At 32.3% G+C, this 15811-nt stretch overlaps 3 protein-coding genes and 1 long non-coding RNA gene across 6 annotated transcripts; 1 reads left to right on the forward strand and 3 right to left on the reverse strand.

Moving 5' to 3' along the window:
• Positions 1-224: 224 nt before the first annotated feature.
• LOC116348791 lies at positions 225-1460 on the reverse strand. Its single transcript, XR_004201859.1, has 3 exons — positions 1126-1460; positions 768-998; positions 225-442 (listed from the first exon to the last, which is right to left on the reverse strand). It is a non-coding gene; the product is annotated as an uncharacterized LOC116348791 (long non-coding RNA).
• On the forward strand, positions 1370-5131 carry LOC116348790. 3 transcript variants are annotated; one of them, XM_031779906.1, is made up of 3 exons: positions 1370-1741; positions 2095-2175; positions 2307-5131. In XM_031779906.1, the coding sequence occupies exons 2-3, from the start codon at positions 2140-2142 to the stop codon at positions 2634-2636; spliced, it is 366 nt and encodes a 121-aa protein (XP_031635766.1). In that variant the 5' UTR covers positions 1370-1741; positions 2095-2139; the 3' UTR covers positions 2637-5131. The 3 variants fall into 3 exon arrangements, with proteins under 3 accessions (XP_031635766.1, XP_031635764.1, XP_031635765.1); XM_031779904.1 differs by having other exon boundaries at positions 1372-1741; positions 1817-2175; XM_031779905.1 differs by having other exon boundaries at positions 1372-1741; positions 1822-2175.
• Positions 5132-5172: 41 nt separating this feature from the next.
• On the reverse strand, positions 5173-6375 carry LOC116348789. Its single transcript, XM_031779903.1, has one exon. The coding sequence runs from the start codon at positions 6269-6271 to the stop codon at positions 5219-5221; it is 1053 nt and encodes a 350-aa protein (XP_031635763.1). The 5' UTR covers positions 6272-6375; the 3' UTR covers positions 5173-5218.
• A 5040-nt stretch (positions 6376-11415) lies between these two features.
• LOC116348824 (probable protein phosphatase 2C T23F11.1) lies at positions 11416-14685 on the reverse strand (the record flags this gene model as incomplete). Its single annotated transcript, XM_031779973.1, has 5 exons — positions 14399-14685; positions 13598-13753; positions 13347-13499; positions 13063-13243; positions 11416-12683 (listed from the first exon to the last, which is right to left on the reverse strand). Coding segments are annotated over exons 1-5 (1773 nt in total), but the record flags the coding sequence as incomplete, so codon positions are not given.
• Positions 14686-15811: the final 1126 nt, after the last annotated feature.

The following is a 15811-nucleotide window of genomic DNA, read 5'->3' on the forward strand; positions in this document are numbered from 1 at the left end:
AGTTTGAACCAAAATTAAGTTTCATTATTATTCTTAACCATTCAATTAAGAAAAAGAAAACAATCGTGAAAATAAAATGGAAAAATCATCAATGATTCAATTAATTGCCTTAATTCATAAATGGAATTTATGGTTGTGTTAAAGCGACAAGTACAGCAATTTAGCTAAGAGTGAATGTCAATAAATCACATTTAGAGGAGAGTAAAGATAGAAAAAGAGAGTGATACCATGCCATGAATTCATGGTTAACATTGAGATTGACTTTTATTCACTAAATAATGTGCAACGTTTCATTTTATATATTCAATTTTCAGAACATTCTGAATTCATGTTTTCTTCTTCTTCTTCTTCTTCTTCGGTATGGATACATTTCGTATGCTTTGCACATACACCAAACCATACTGCATAGTTTAAGCTAGTGTCGTTCGTACAAATCGTTGATCTGTGCATTTGTTGTTGTCGTCGTTAAAATAGTTTAATCAATAAAATTGGGAGTTACAATTGAATTAGTGCAATCGTTATTGGTTCATTTTCTTTTGTCTATTTTCGATGTGATTAATGTGTTTTTTGCTTTGTTTACTTCACACTGGCGTATCTAGATGTGTACGACAATTTTGTATGAAAATAAAATATTTCTTCTCTTTCTCTGCTTATTTTTCGAGTGTCTAAAATTAAAAACCGCTTGTACGAGTAATTGACAAATGCCAGTGTGCTGAAAACAAAACAAACCAAAGGGAAAGGAGAAGCGAAAAAAATAATATACTCACCGCGAGTTCATCGTTTTGGCAATGAGCTGATTCTTTTTCAGTTACCGGTTCGGATAGTGTTTGTCCCATTTTGTTGTCCACTGATAAAACGAAGTTCGACCGCCTGTGTTATTTCTGTCTTTCAACAAACAAGCAAAATATCCTCTCTTCTTCCGACTTTACACAAAGTAAAATGTTAATGGTTACTGCGCTGTTTGACTCAATTTGTTTAAATTACGTTTCGAGAAAGTGCTGTTAAAACCGAAAAGAAACAAAAAAAAATTGTACACAAAAATCAGATAAATGTTCAAGTCATAAATTAAATTTAAAATGATAACTTTGACGATTCACAATAAAAAAAAATCTTTGATTTACTTACTTATACTTTGCAAAATGGCGGAGATTTCTTTTATTTGTATGATTCGTTTGATATGAGTTCTGCTTCTGATATGGGTCTTAGTATATATATATATATTGAATCTATACTACGCTGTGAATGTATACAGTTCTAAAAATTTGTTCCACATAGATTCGATAAAAGTGGAGGGAAATCATTGTCGAATCGATTTGACAAGAAATTAAAATGCGTGAACAAACATTTTTAACTTCTTAAAAATGCTAAATCATTGAAATGACGAAACACTTGATGATTCACGATGGATTCGACAATTGTCTTTCTTTATCTGAAATCGTTTGTTTGTTTGTTCGTAGTGCAGTAAACTGGGCATACAAAAAGTGACTGTTCTAAAATGTGTTCCACACAAGTGACATTTGCGAGAGAGAAAAAACACTGGAGAAACGATGAATTGAGGTTATGAGTGTGTGAAAAAACAACTTCTCAATTCACTTTGACAACATCGTTAAAATTGGAGGGAATCACTTAATCCGTACGACACACAATTTTCCCGTTTAAAATTTTTAATTATTTTTTCATGTGCTGAAATTCAAGATTTTCCATGAAAAATAAACATTTTAATCGGTGTCATTGACTATTTGTAAGCATCAACGAAATTGCAATAAAACTTAACGTTTATTTTTGAACAGTTTATCATTAGATATATTTTTTTTAGAACAGATGTACTCGAACGTAAAGCCAACTTCATGTGCGTTATGCAAATGAATATATCGATCGGTTTTAAAAACTGAAGAGCAACAACAAAACTTACCTACAACAAAACTATTTTGGTTGTTATTTATAAAACTGCAGTAATCCAGAACCTTTATTAATAATTATTATTGTTTGTCAACGATTTGTTGAAAAGTATTCTTGCAATGAATCTATGTCCCAAAAAGAAAGCCGTTTAAGTCAATTCAAAACTATTTTAATCTTGTATTAATATTTAATTAGCACTAAACGGAGTAAACTGTGTCGCAGCTAAAAAAATACGGAATAATGACAACCGAAGATTTGCGGAATTTAGAGAAATCGGTAAGTGTAATAGATGCATGTTTTTTACCAAATATATTTCGTAATTTGCATGAAGAATTGCAATAAAACCAAATTTGTTACCGAAAATTGCTTTGAATGTATTGCTTCATTTTGTATAAAACAAAAATCAGGTCCAATGTGCCGGTAATCATTTGGATTCGCTTCAAAGTCGATTAGTCCAGGTAGAGAAAACACTATTGTTTGATGATGATGTTGTGGACAGTGTTTCAGTGATGGAAGTATTGGAATCGGTCACCGAAGTGAAGAATGAATATCAAAATCTCCACAAAGACATCAAAGAAGTACAACAATTACAACGCGAGATGACAGCATCGCTACAATATCATTTACGGACGATGCGACAAACATTCAAAATATTAAAGAAAAAACTGGAATCACGAATGGAACCACTGCCATCCGATTCGTCAACATCGTCGTCACCATCGATGCATCATCGTTAAATGTGCCCTGGTGGCAACGAATTAAATTTATATACAACGAAATTTACCACACGAGATAGAAACCCGCACGTTAAAGGTCGTATGCAATTACTTATATTATGTTAAACAAATGCTCCTGTGAACTACTTTAGATTACTTTTAGTTTGTGTATGTTTTAAGCTTGCAATATTAGATCACTGGATAGAATTGAACAAATTATAATTTCGGTTTTCGATCAATTTAAATTCTATTATTCTCTTTCACATTATGTTAACACCAAAATAATTTGTTCAATTTTATAAACTAAATTAAACCAAAACAGCATCATAAGTGAAACGATACGAAAACCAAATCGATTTGGAATGTGTACGATGCGTGATTTGGTTAACATTGTTTTTTCTCATTCCTGTGCTTCTTGTAACAAAAAAAAAAGAAATTTCATTTAAAATTGAAAATAAGTCAAGAAAAAATCCGAATAAAATCGGTTGCAATTTGATTTTATTAATCTCGGAATGACTGCATGCCAAATATGTCTACCTCTAGAAATGAAACAGCTGATGACTCTCATTTTACATTTTAACAGCTGATTTCAGACTGCATTCCATTCAATTAAAAAACAATCAAAAATTCATTATAATTAAATAGAATGATTCAGCGACTGTTTATAAAGATGACAAAAAAAAATGAACCAAATCGAAAAAGAGAAATTAAATCACGACCTGTGAATTCCCTGAATGCACATTTTTACGATGAAAATTAAAATCATTTTAAATACGAATCAAACAGCATTGAGTCACATCTAGAACAATCACGAACATTCACTTAATACATGTGACGCATCCCATTTAATAATAATAATACTTTCAAGTAAATTGTGAATTTCATTTCAGTTTATTTTTATTTTCCATGTATTTGGTTTCAAATTAAAAATAATAACTCATCCCACATTTTTTTTTCAATGAAGTCACATTAATCGAAATGAGTGTACTTATTTCGAATCGAAAAATAAAATGAACCAAAAAAATGCGGCATAGCGATTAAGACATTAAAATCAAAGCCCGAAAAAAACCTCGCTTAAAATCGAGCCATTTTAGTTTTTTTTATTAATTTTGTGTGCGTTGTGAAGTATTTGTAGAACACACTGGAGCAATTTGACATCAAACATCTAATGATATAATTGATGGATAGCGAATATCGCTTTTAAAAATCGGTTGTATGTCTAAATTTAAAATTAAGTATATTTAATAGAAATAGTTTGATTTCAAATCGCTCCAAATGAAAATTAAATGCAACAAAAAGTAAAACAAAACATGTCTGAAACTATGTATTGGTGTTGTCCCTTTTATTTCGAGGGAATCTATGCCATATGCCTTATTTTAATTTATTCAAGTTTTTTATTTAAAAAAAAGGGGGGAAATAAAATAAAATAAAAAAGGACGGAAATTTTCTTCAATAATATGTGTGAAAGATAGTGAAAGATAGATTTTTATATGGATTGAGGATGACGTTAAGAGAATCGAACGTTTTTTTTTCAAGATCAAAAGCGAATGAATTATTATGAAGTGTGGAATTTCATCATAAACATCATTTTTCAGTGAATACTTTTACATTATTTCCGATGAATTTATCTTCGTATATATGTATTATAAGATCACACACGTACAATATTCATTTTATATTCGCCATGATGCAGTCGATGTACTCAGAAATATTTATAGAATTGTTATTAATTCAGTAAATGTTTCTTCGTCAATTCATGTCAAAACTCAATATTTATTAGAAGCCAACGTTAAAATATAGAAATTACTTCATAACGAAAATATTATGCATACACATAAATATAATCGTTCTAGAGCACGTTCGTATTTATACACTGTTTATATAAAAAAATCAATTCGTTGAATCATTGTTTTCAATTTTACGGCATATATGTCACAAAATAATAATAATAATCGAACATTTTTAGGAATACTTTAGTAAAAGTGTACACATTGTACAATACCTTTTTAATATGGTGATTTTCCTACTTTTTATGCATTTTTATGAATATTTTGGATATGTGATACATATTTCACGATTTAATTTCTGATCTAAAAGAAATCTGTTGCTGATAAATTCTGAAGCGAACAGTCATTCTTATTTAATCGAAGATTTTTTCTACTTTTTCGTTCATATTCCTTGGATATTCCATATCTCTTCTCATAGCTACAAGGACTAACACATAAATGTTATATTTCGATCCGTTTTCAAATCAAGATACCATAAAAATAAATCTCAGTCACACATATCCATGACAAAAATACGAAACGAAAACTGACGCAAGACAATAATGTCTTGAATCCACAAAAAAAAAAACAGATATATCCAAGAAATATCTCCGTACGGATATTTATCGAGCTCACCTTCAAATCTGGAAGCAGTAAATTTTACATTCGAAACAATAACTCAGAATAAAAACAAACAACTATTGATACCTGAACAAAAACAATAAAAAATTTATTTAAAATCACCAAAAATAATACGTGTTTTTCTTATAACTAAATAAAATCGCAATTTTATGTATAAATTTATATTATTTTCACATATTTTTCTCTCTCAATAGCTTATGAAAATGATAAGAACTTTTTAGCATATGCCAAGAAATATTCCACTTTTTTCATGGTTGAATTTATTTGCTTTCTGTCCATTGAGATGAATTCGACAATTTTGAAGTCACCAAATCGGCTGATAAACTGTTGAAATTCCAGAGCTTGATCCTGTGCTGGAATAATTTCAAGTTTTTTGCTTGATGCTGTGAATGCTTTTTTGGTAGCTATCGATGATGATCGGGATTTGGCCAATTGGAAAAGACGATATAAATCGGACAATGCGGCCAAAATGTAGCAGTTGGTTTGATGATTTGGATCGGGACCCTCGGTAATGTTGTCAATATCTTTTTTCATTTGCATTAGATCATTATCTTCAATGGTAAGTCCTTCTTTTCTTGCTTCCACACGTATCGCATCGATGGCCAATTTTGAATCGATAAACGTTGTATCATCTGACTTCAAGCTCGAACATATCACAAATAAATATTTCACCGCTTCATATGCACTTCTCAAATGTTCGCCATAGAAAAATCGAACGGTTGATGTGTAGGCGGCAAGAACGTTTTTCAAATTATTTTCAATGTGTTGGGTCGGTGGTTCGATTGAAATTTGTGAAAAATCAGCAATAGTTTTCTTGATTTTTGGATGCTGCAAATTCCGCCATTCATGTTCCGTACTGACCATATTCGATGGATCTGCATCAATTTCGGATATTTCAATTCGATGCACTTTATTCTCCCACCATGGGTTAAATGTTGGTAATACAGCGGTCACATTTTGTTGTTGCACAACTCGGCCCATTTGTTCACGTTCACTTTCCGAAAGTTTTGACCAAATTGCATCGGCATCACTTAAATCCACACCATGCAAACGTTCTGCTAAATCAGTGTTTTCATTCGAATCTTCATCGTCCGGTTTGCTGTCGAATGTAAGAGCTTCTTCTGAAATATCCGAAATAATTGACGTGGTGCTTCCCATTCGCTTTAAATCCCGATACATTTGTCGTATATCATCACTTAATCCAGGAATATTATCAAGAGTTCCACTTCGGATCGGTTTAGATGCCATTTTTTGTAAAGATTTTTTTCTCACACTGTGTGTGCTTCGATCAAGAAATTTTGGGAAAAAATCACGCTTTCACAACTGTACTTCTTAACAATTTTCTTTCAACTGAAGCGAGACCGTCGTCAGTGTTTTCATTTATATAGAACATTTTATTACGCATTAACCCGACGCAAATTTCCGTCAATGACGATATATACAAAACACATTCCTGCTCTATGCCCAGCGTCTATAGGTCATGTGCTTGTCACTATTTTCGGCGCAGTGAGTTAAACTTTTCCAAATGTGTTTGTTTACTACGAGAGTATGGATGCGTTAGTGTGCGGTACGCAGGTCTCAAATCGATTCGAAGCAATCTTTCTAAATCACAGCATTTGGCATGATGTTAACTGTTATTGTGGCACTATAATAATATGAGAAGCATTTTCGTCAATTCACGAACTCTTGCCCAGTCATTTATGAATATTTACGAAGTGTGTTTTTCTCTAATGGCGTCATCATAAATTTTGCTCTCTTCCGCCAACGCACGAAATTCCGCACAAACCGAACAACAACAGCCATACAGTGCATTCGTTTTAACTGAATCATCTTCGATTTCGTAAATCATGTTTTTTTCTTCTTTTCTTCGTTTTAATCGTGTAGAAACACTTTATGAGAAAAACCTCAGAGAAAATTTGCCTTTTTTTCATAATTATTTATTGGATTTTTCTGTTTATAAACAATCGATAAAAATATGAAAAAATTATTCTAAACAAATAAACAATGCTTTTTCAAGTATAAAATCAGATTTCATATAAAAAAAAAAGAAACAATGAGATTGATTGAGCTGATATGAGGTATTTGCATGTCCGTATCGTGCCTTTCATCAAGAGAGATCATTAAATGTTTCATGAACAAACTGGTTGGTTAAAGTATAGAAAGGAACAGAACAAATGGAAAAATATGCTTTGATGATACATTGAAAAACAGCAACTTCAACCTTTGGTAAAACAATAAAAGAACAAGAGACAAAGGTTTTCCATATTTGAATGCTTTTTTCTTCTAAACAACCCAATGACATTTTGTTTTACCTGCATGAAACCTTCTCAGAAGCAAAATGTGTGCAGTTTTGGCTTTGAAACGAACAAACTAAAATATTTTTTCACTTCAGTTTCATCGTTTCAATTGTAACGATCTATTCCATTTTTAAATATTTCTTCCAAAAGTAAGTAATCCGAAGTAATCAGACTAAAAAAATGAACGATAATCAGGACAATCAGAACGGACAGTTAAAAAACTTAAGACGTGAATGGAGACGTATATTCAGTGGTGAAGATCCAGAGAGAACAATTCGAATAGTTCCGATAAATCAGCATGACATATGTGATTGTGTAAGTCTAGGTGTAAGTAAAATGCATTAAGACTCTTGAAATTATGATTTCAATTTCTGATTGTTCATTTAAACTCATAGAAAAACTTTCGAATTTCAGAACTATATAGAATTGGAATATGTGCACAATTTTTTCGAGAAATTCGGTAGAGTTGAATCAACAAATAATCGCTCACTAATAAAAAATGAACTCTACAGCTTTTTTGATAAGCTTCATTATGTACTTGTTCAGTTTGAAGACGGTAAGGTCACGGTAGATTTGATGAAGCGAGGTCGAATAATAATAATAAATGATATACAATTCAAAGTGCAACCATTGTATAAAAATGTCAAACCTAGGGGACGGAAACCATTAGCTAGTTTTTTATATTTCAAGTAAAAACTAGGAAAATTAGAAAAAAACTAGCAAAAACTAGAAAAATTAGCAAAAATTATTTGATCCGCCATTTTGATATTGTGCCATGATTTGCTGACTAATCAATTTTACAAGTCGACTATTGAAAGAAACAAGTACTTTATGCACGATTTTGTGTTAAAAAAGAATAATTAAACTTATTTTCACTATTATAAGCAGTGTTTCATATATCGCTATCAGTATCCGTAAGATAACTGAGAGGGATATATTCAGCCAGATATGATACTGTCTAAATTAGACATTGGAGATGGTAAGCGTGTCTAATGCAATTTTGACACAATTTTGACACTCATATCTGGCTGAATATATCCCTCTCAGTTATCTTACGGATACTGATAGCGATATATGAAACACTGATTATAAGTGTATAATTATTCAAAACACATAAAAATATGTCTGAACAACAAAACGTCAAAATACTTCATTGTGTCAGTGAAATCATTTGATTGTCATTTGACAGAACAAAAAACTAGAAAACTAGCAATTTCATAAAGGAATATTAGCATTATTAGATTATTCAAGCAATAAACTAGAAAATTAGCTAAAAACTAGTAAATTAGCTATAAACTAGAAAAACTAGCATTGGTTTCTCTCCCCTAGTGTCAAACCAAATGTCGAATCCTGCATCAATAATACCCTAACTGAACAAATGAACTCGTTATCATTGATGGAGGTGAATAGGAAAGCATCGACATTGTTCCAAGCATCGACAGAGCAAAATGTTCCTAGCATTGACTCACCACACAACAATATGAACGCCCTAAATGATGACTGTTTACGCCTAATATTCGACAAAATTCGTCGCTTGAGAGATTTCAATCCGATTATCAAGGTTTGCAGGCGATTTGAGAGGATCGCTCACGAAATTTTTCCTTTAAAAATTCGGCTAGTACGGTTTAATAGGGACACATTTGGAGATGAAATTACACTACTGCGAATCGAAGAGTTTTTACGTGATTTTGGTTCGTCAGTTACTCAGTTGCATTTAGATGAGCGTCAATTAAGATGTATTAATATATCAGACGCATCAAATACTGTTTTCAAATTGATCTACAAATATTGTAAAAATCTTAAGAAACTAGAGTTAATCATCACTGGTTTGAGAGACGAAACTCTAACTGTGATTCGTCCACTTCTTTCGGAATTGAAATATCTATGCATTTGTTTATTAGAAGAATCACATTTTGGACCATTTACGGAATTCGTTTCTGCTTGTACTCAGTTGGAGACTTTGCGCATATTTGGTTGGAATAATATATTTGAGTTCGTATTACCTGCAATGCATTTTCCAAATTTAAGAGATTTTATTGTTATCGTTCCAGATATGGAACTTGATGATTTTTTACTACAAAATCCCCAAATAGAAAATCTAGAAATGTATCATTCATTGGAACTGTGCCGTTTGATTGTAGATAAACTACCCAACATTCGGAAATTGACATTGAAAATTGTAAAGCCTAATGAAATTGACAGTACAGCTTTAAGATATCTCATGCAATTTGTGGTAGAAATGAGTATTGAATTAGATAGCTCAATAACAAATCTTTTCCCCATAGAGAATATTACTAACCTTCAGATATGGCTCGGGAATTTCTCCGATGAGAGCATTTTAATTAAATTAACACGAAATTTGTGCAATCTCAAAAAGCTAACCATCCAAGTAGATAGATATCGAGAGCATAAAATAACAACGGAACTTTTAAAAAAGATGTTACAGTTCGCTGACCAGTTGAAAGAATTTCACATATACCCTGCATTTGACTCCATCTATCGCTTTTATGAAAGAGATTATTATGATATTTTAGACATTGTAAAGAGACGTGCGAATCACAAAAAGCTGAATATTAAAATAATATGTAGGAATAGTGCGTTTAATAGCGGAGCAGAAAGTTTTTCGGGATATAAAGCTAAATGCATCCGTTTCGATATGAATCCGGAATGATTGACTGTCTCACTAATATATCAACATGATACTTATCAATAGAATTGTAAACACAATGGAAGATCTACTAAAATCCTACCCAATTGTGTTTAAGCTTAGATTTACTTTGAGTTGAATAAATACAAAAAACTCATATTTTTTTCGAAAAAAAATTATGTTTACATTGCATTTACTGACTGTGTGGTCTAAAAAAGGAAAGGATTATTTCTGGCTATATACTAAGTTTATAATTATTACTTCTCTTTTTTTTACATTAGCCAAGCATTGCTATCATTTAATAAATCTGTATACACATTTTATTTGTACGTCTGATGACATTGATTACAACAAATATACAACTTCCATTTCAATCCAATGTTGATATCATATCATTTTATTCATATTGATATTTTTATATTTAAAAAAATGGATTTGTTGAAATGTTAATTGAATATTTGCCTGCATATTTGACCATCAAGCCAGAAAAAAAACAGAAAAACACTATAACAAGCAAATGCAAAAGATTTATAGATGGGAAAATAATTTTTTTAATGAATATTCCAGCAAAATAAATTTAGTTTTTCGACTTGCTAAATAGAGTGCATGTGTGTTGGTGTAAAACTATAGATACATAATTTTTATCTTCCTCACACTGAAATTCATTATTTTGCCCAATTACACAGCCGTTGACAAAAAACACAAATTTTCCAAACAAAAAATGAAGAATGAAATAGGAGAAGAGAATTACTTTTTATGAAAAAAATTTATCGGCTTTGGTTACAAATATTCACCACATTTGAATTAATGTGGCATTTTACTTTTCCGCACACACCTATGCTTTTGAAGTGACTGCTTTGTTTACTTCTTGCTTTTGTCTGCATTAATTTATCATCAATGCGACGTAATTTAGTTGGTAAGTGACTATTTTTAGTTCAGAAAATTCCGGATTTTAATTTTGTTAATTTGGTTCAATGTACCATCGAGACTAATAATGAGACATGAATTGGCTGTCAACCAAAGGGTAAAAACGATTCGATAAGAGTAATCAAGTGAAAATAAATTATTGTAACGATGATTGTGAACAATGAATACGTCAATTGACGAACAAGAAGCCGAAAAAAACTTGCCTTCAGTGTTGAAAATAACTTGCCAATAGAATCATCAAATAATGATGACTGGTATTGTTGTGGATTTCGAGAATTTCCATTCTGGAATTTTGTCAAGGGAAAAAATGATTCAGGCGAACTATTTACATCCTAATAGCATATATAGTTTTCATTTATTTCTTAAATCTTTGCTTTTATTCACATTTGGTATTTAATAAAAATTATACACACATTGAATTTGAACTTTGAAAAAATTAAATGAAACATTTTGTGATCAATTTGATTTGAATTTGAGCCAAAAGAAAATAAATGGAAATGATAAGAAATAAATTAAAAGGGTTTTTTATTTTGGATTGCGTGGTTTTTTTTTAAAATGGAAATAAATAATGAATTATTATTAATCTTTTTTTTTCTATACCTGGAGCCATTTTGTTGTTCTTTGTAAATTCGTTTGAGATGTTTTCGAACACCAGCTGGTACTGTTTCGACTGCAACTTTTCTTTTTGCATATTTCCAACTTTTTGTCCCGGACTTTACTAAGTCATCGAATAATATTTGTGCACGTCGTGAATTCTCCTCATCTTGTTTGTTGAAATCTTCTTCTAGTTTGGCCAAACGTTCTTCTTCGTCATCCAATGCTTTTAGCACTGCTTCTCTTTTAGCTTTCAATTCTTCTCTTTGTTTGGCAAACCGATTTTCTTCGGCGTTTTCTTCATCATCTGAAAACTCAGAGGATTCTGGACTTGGAGAACTAGACAGAAGATTCTCAACCTCAGAATCAGTAATATCTTCCACAAGTGTCTCGTATCGACCGCGTCCAGATTGTGGTGGCGGCGAAGGAGCGTCACTTTCTTGACCACTATCCGATGGATCCATGCCTCCCTTCGAACCTAAAAATAAATCAATTGTGTTTTCCTTCTGGATGTTATAGTCGCTTAATGTGCGACCATCTTCGAGCTGTTTACCGGCGAAAATTAAACGCAGTTGATCTGGTTGAATACCCTCCATGTCTTGAATCTTGACCTTAACGTTCTCGATTGTATCGGATGGTTCGACTTCTAATGTGATGGTCTTACCAGTCAATGTCTTGACAAAAATTTGTATAGTGTCGCTTGATATTTTTTCTCCGGAGCTTTGACTACCAGCGCTGGAAACTTTGTTTTCTTCAACATTTTCGACGGAATTTGAGATTGAATCTTCAGCCACATCATCTTCGCCATCACCTTGTGTTATCACAGCTCCAGCCTCTGCATTTTCACTTTTTGCAAATTGGCTTTCAACCGATTTTGTTTGAAATTTTTCATCGTCGGGAAACAAACGAAGACAATAGTCAGCGGCCCGATTGCAAAAAACTTCGTATGAATTATTGTGAAGAAAGCATATCAAAACCATTGTCATGTTGTCTGTACCGGTCATCAGTAAATCGGGTGACAAACATTCAGTCATTATTTCTTCGCAAATTTGCTCTGGTGGTATGCCCTTCTCCATTTTCTTCAAACACAATTTGACAACATCATCATTTGTCAACACATCCAAAATACCATCACTCGCCAACAATATAAAGTCCCATGTTTCATCGACGTCGTGAATTTCAACATCTGGATAAGCTGTAATTCAATTAACATTTCAATGCAGAGTATTGCTCAGCGCTGCTGCCATCCACAGCATATTAAAATATCTTGCTGAGAATGCGTCGTCCGTCGCATGCGAAGGTACGTAGCAGTTTATACATCACAGCGAACAAGAATGAATCTATTGTTCTCTTCACGATTATGTGACTCAAAACATTCAAACGATTGAATAGAGAACAATGCATGTATTGTTGTTCGCTGTGATGTATAAACTGCTACGTACCTTCGCATGCAACGGACGACGCATTCTCAGCAAGATATTTTAATATGCTGTGGATGGCAGCAGCGCTGAGCAAATCTCTGTTTCAATGTTATTAAATCGTTTTTCGATGTAAGCATCAACCAAATCACTTACCAGTGACAATTTGTCGTTCAGCCTTAAGCTTTTTGTTTTGCTTGAACTTGAAGTCACCCAATGCACGTGACAGAGCCAAGCTACCATTTACACGACAATTCTCAACCCAACCACCACTTTCGTGTATTCGTTGCATTTCAACTGGTAGAATTGGCTTGTGATCGACTGACAATGCGATTGCCTGTTGGAAACGTTAAAAAAATGTTCAATTTAAGTCAAATGTATGCCAAGAATCTTGATGCAAACGCACTTATTAAGAATTAAGTGCAACTCGTTCTACATACCTGTCCATTAACACATGCAATGGCTCGTGAATCGCCTGCGTTTGCACAATACAGCTTCTTATCTTTGATCAATGTAACGACAGCTGTTGAACCACCCATTTCATGCTTTAATTCTTCCGAGGTTAGCAATGCTTCATCGATATTCAAGAAAGCCTGTAACAATTGAATGATTGAAGTGGTAACTAAAGACATCCTTGTCATTGTCTCAGGGTTTTGTTTATTTCAATGTTTAGATCAGAGCTAACAAATACCTTTTTTTGTTTTGAAGCATATTTACCAATATTGGCACCGCCATGGCCATCATAAACAGCAAGAAACGACGTTCTCGGATCGTCAAGCAGAGACAAAATATGTGTATGACTGTCTTCCATGTAAATTCGATACCCTTGCATACAACTAGAGCCAACCTATATACATTTGTGCCATGGATAACGTAATTCACTCACATAAAAAAAAACAATCGTGAAAATAAAATCATTGGTGTAACTAATAAATAATAATTAATAAAAATTCTTATTAGTTAGTAGATTTTTTCCATTAGTACTTTATTATTTAGTAATTCTTAGTAGCCACTAAGAAGTAATAATTATTATTTTACTAGCTACTAACAACTACTAATTATTAGGTCTTAGTAGATTTTTTATTAGAATTTTAGTAGATTTTTTATTAGAATGTTAATAGAAATTTTATTAAAATTCCTATTGATTCAATCACGATTGGTATTCGCTTACTATTCAATAGGTATCACATAGCAAGTTTATATGAAACTCTCGGACACTCGGTATAGAGCACTTAAACAGTGAAAAAAGTCCAGATCGTGATTCAGATGATATGGAATGCGATTTTTTTCATTCTGATTTCACCAGGTGATACAGAAAATTGAGTAGTATTTGTAAATCGAAGAAAAGAAGTTTAATAATTTTTTTCATTTTTCGCGATTTTTCACCTACTACATGGGATGATATTGAAGATTCATGCAAAAGGCCAATTTCAATGTAATTTCAGTAAGTAATTAGTAAATAATTCATGAATATTTGATATTTTTTTCTCACTCTCTCTTTCTCCATAAGTCAAAACAAGGCAATAACAATGGCGTCGAAATTACAAAGAATACATACATACTATCAATGAACTAAATGTTTTAGACCATTCGCAATACTGTTGATAGAATCACATTTAATGGGTTTTGTTCTTTGGTTAATTTCGATTTTTCGATTTTATCTTACCTCTTTTTCGCAAGTTACTCTAATCAATCGGCGATGGTTGATACTAAAACTCAATAATTTCAATTGGAATTACGAAAAATGACAACATTATATTCAACACTTGGTTAACTAATGAACGACGTTGTCATATTACTTTGACAGATTCATTTAGTTTGTATGGAGTTTTGTATGCAGTTTTGACATTTTGTTTTCGTTGACAGTTCAACGTACATATGTACAATGTACATTGTACATTACGCGACAGCATACGATTTTGGTTGAGGCGTCACTGAGAGAATTGTCAATTTGATTCGATATTTTTTTTTTCTCAATTTTTTTTATTTGTAAATTTTAACCCTCCTAGGTATAGTAACGGTAATGTACCTTTGTTGTGACAAAAATGTCTTCACGTTTAATTTCACCCTCAGCGTGTAATGTGACGATATCCAATGTCAATTGCATCTTTTATCATCAATATGCTTAGCACAAAACACAAAAAAAGAAAAAAAGAAAATTAAAGAATTTTACCCAGCTAGTGCCGAGACCCAACACAGGAATCGAATTTCCATCGGGCAGACGAACTCTCGGTGCAAATAACGGCTTCTCAGCAGACGCTGCAAACTTAGTTATGATTATAATACAATTATTGAAATATGAGTTCAGTAAATACTTTCCTATTTATAAAGCGAAAATAATCAATTTTTCCCCTCACACTGACGCACTCTATAAATTCCAGAGTGAATATGACTTTTTATACGTATACAACAATAAAAGAAATGAAATAAATACACTCTGTGGTAGTATAAGAAATATGAGGGTGGTTTGTGGATTTAAATATATCCCAATCGATACATATCACCCACGAATACGTTTATTAAATGCGTCGGATACTTTGGTGGCATGTTTCTCTGTTTTTTCGTTTCGACCATTGTTTGGCCCATTTGTAGATAAACCAACCTCCATTGCCATGAGCCAAATTTTCCAAACTTTCGCAGCTGATCTTGTAATGCGCTGTATGGAAATATTTTTTCTGGGTTCGAGCCGAGTCTAAAATCGGGACACATTTAATTAGGCGATATTTTAATTTTTTTCAAAAGAAAAAAAAGAATTTGTTGAAGACATGGGGCGAATCACGCTAGTGAATACTAGAAAAATTAGTAAATCTAGTGCGAAGAATGGCGTCACAAACGAAGCCAACTTCACTCCAAAGGCCATATAATTTATATGAAAAACTACTGAGAGCCAACTTCACGCACTAGA

Source organism: Contarinia nasturtii, unplaced genomic scaffold (assembly GCF_009176525.2).
Source record: "Contarinia nasturtii isolate CC-2019 unplaced genomic scaffold, AAFC_CNas_1.1 Cnas_scaffold_2678, whole genome shotgun sequence".
Lineage (NCBI taxonomy): Eukaryota > Metazoa > Arthropoda > Insecta > Diptera > Cecidomyiidae > Contarinia > Contarinia nasturtii.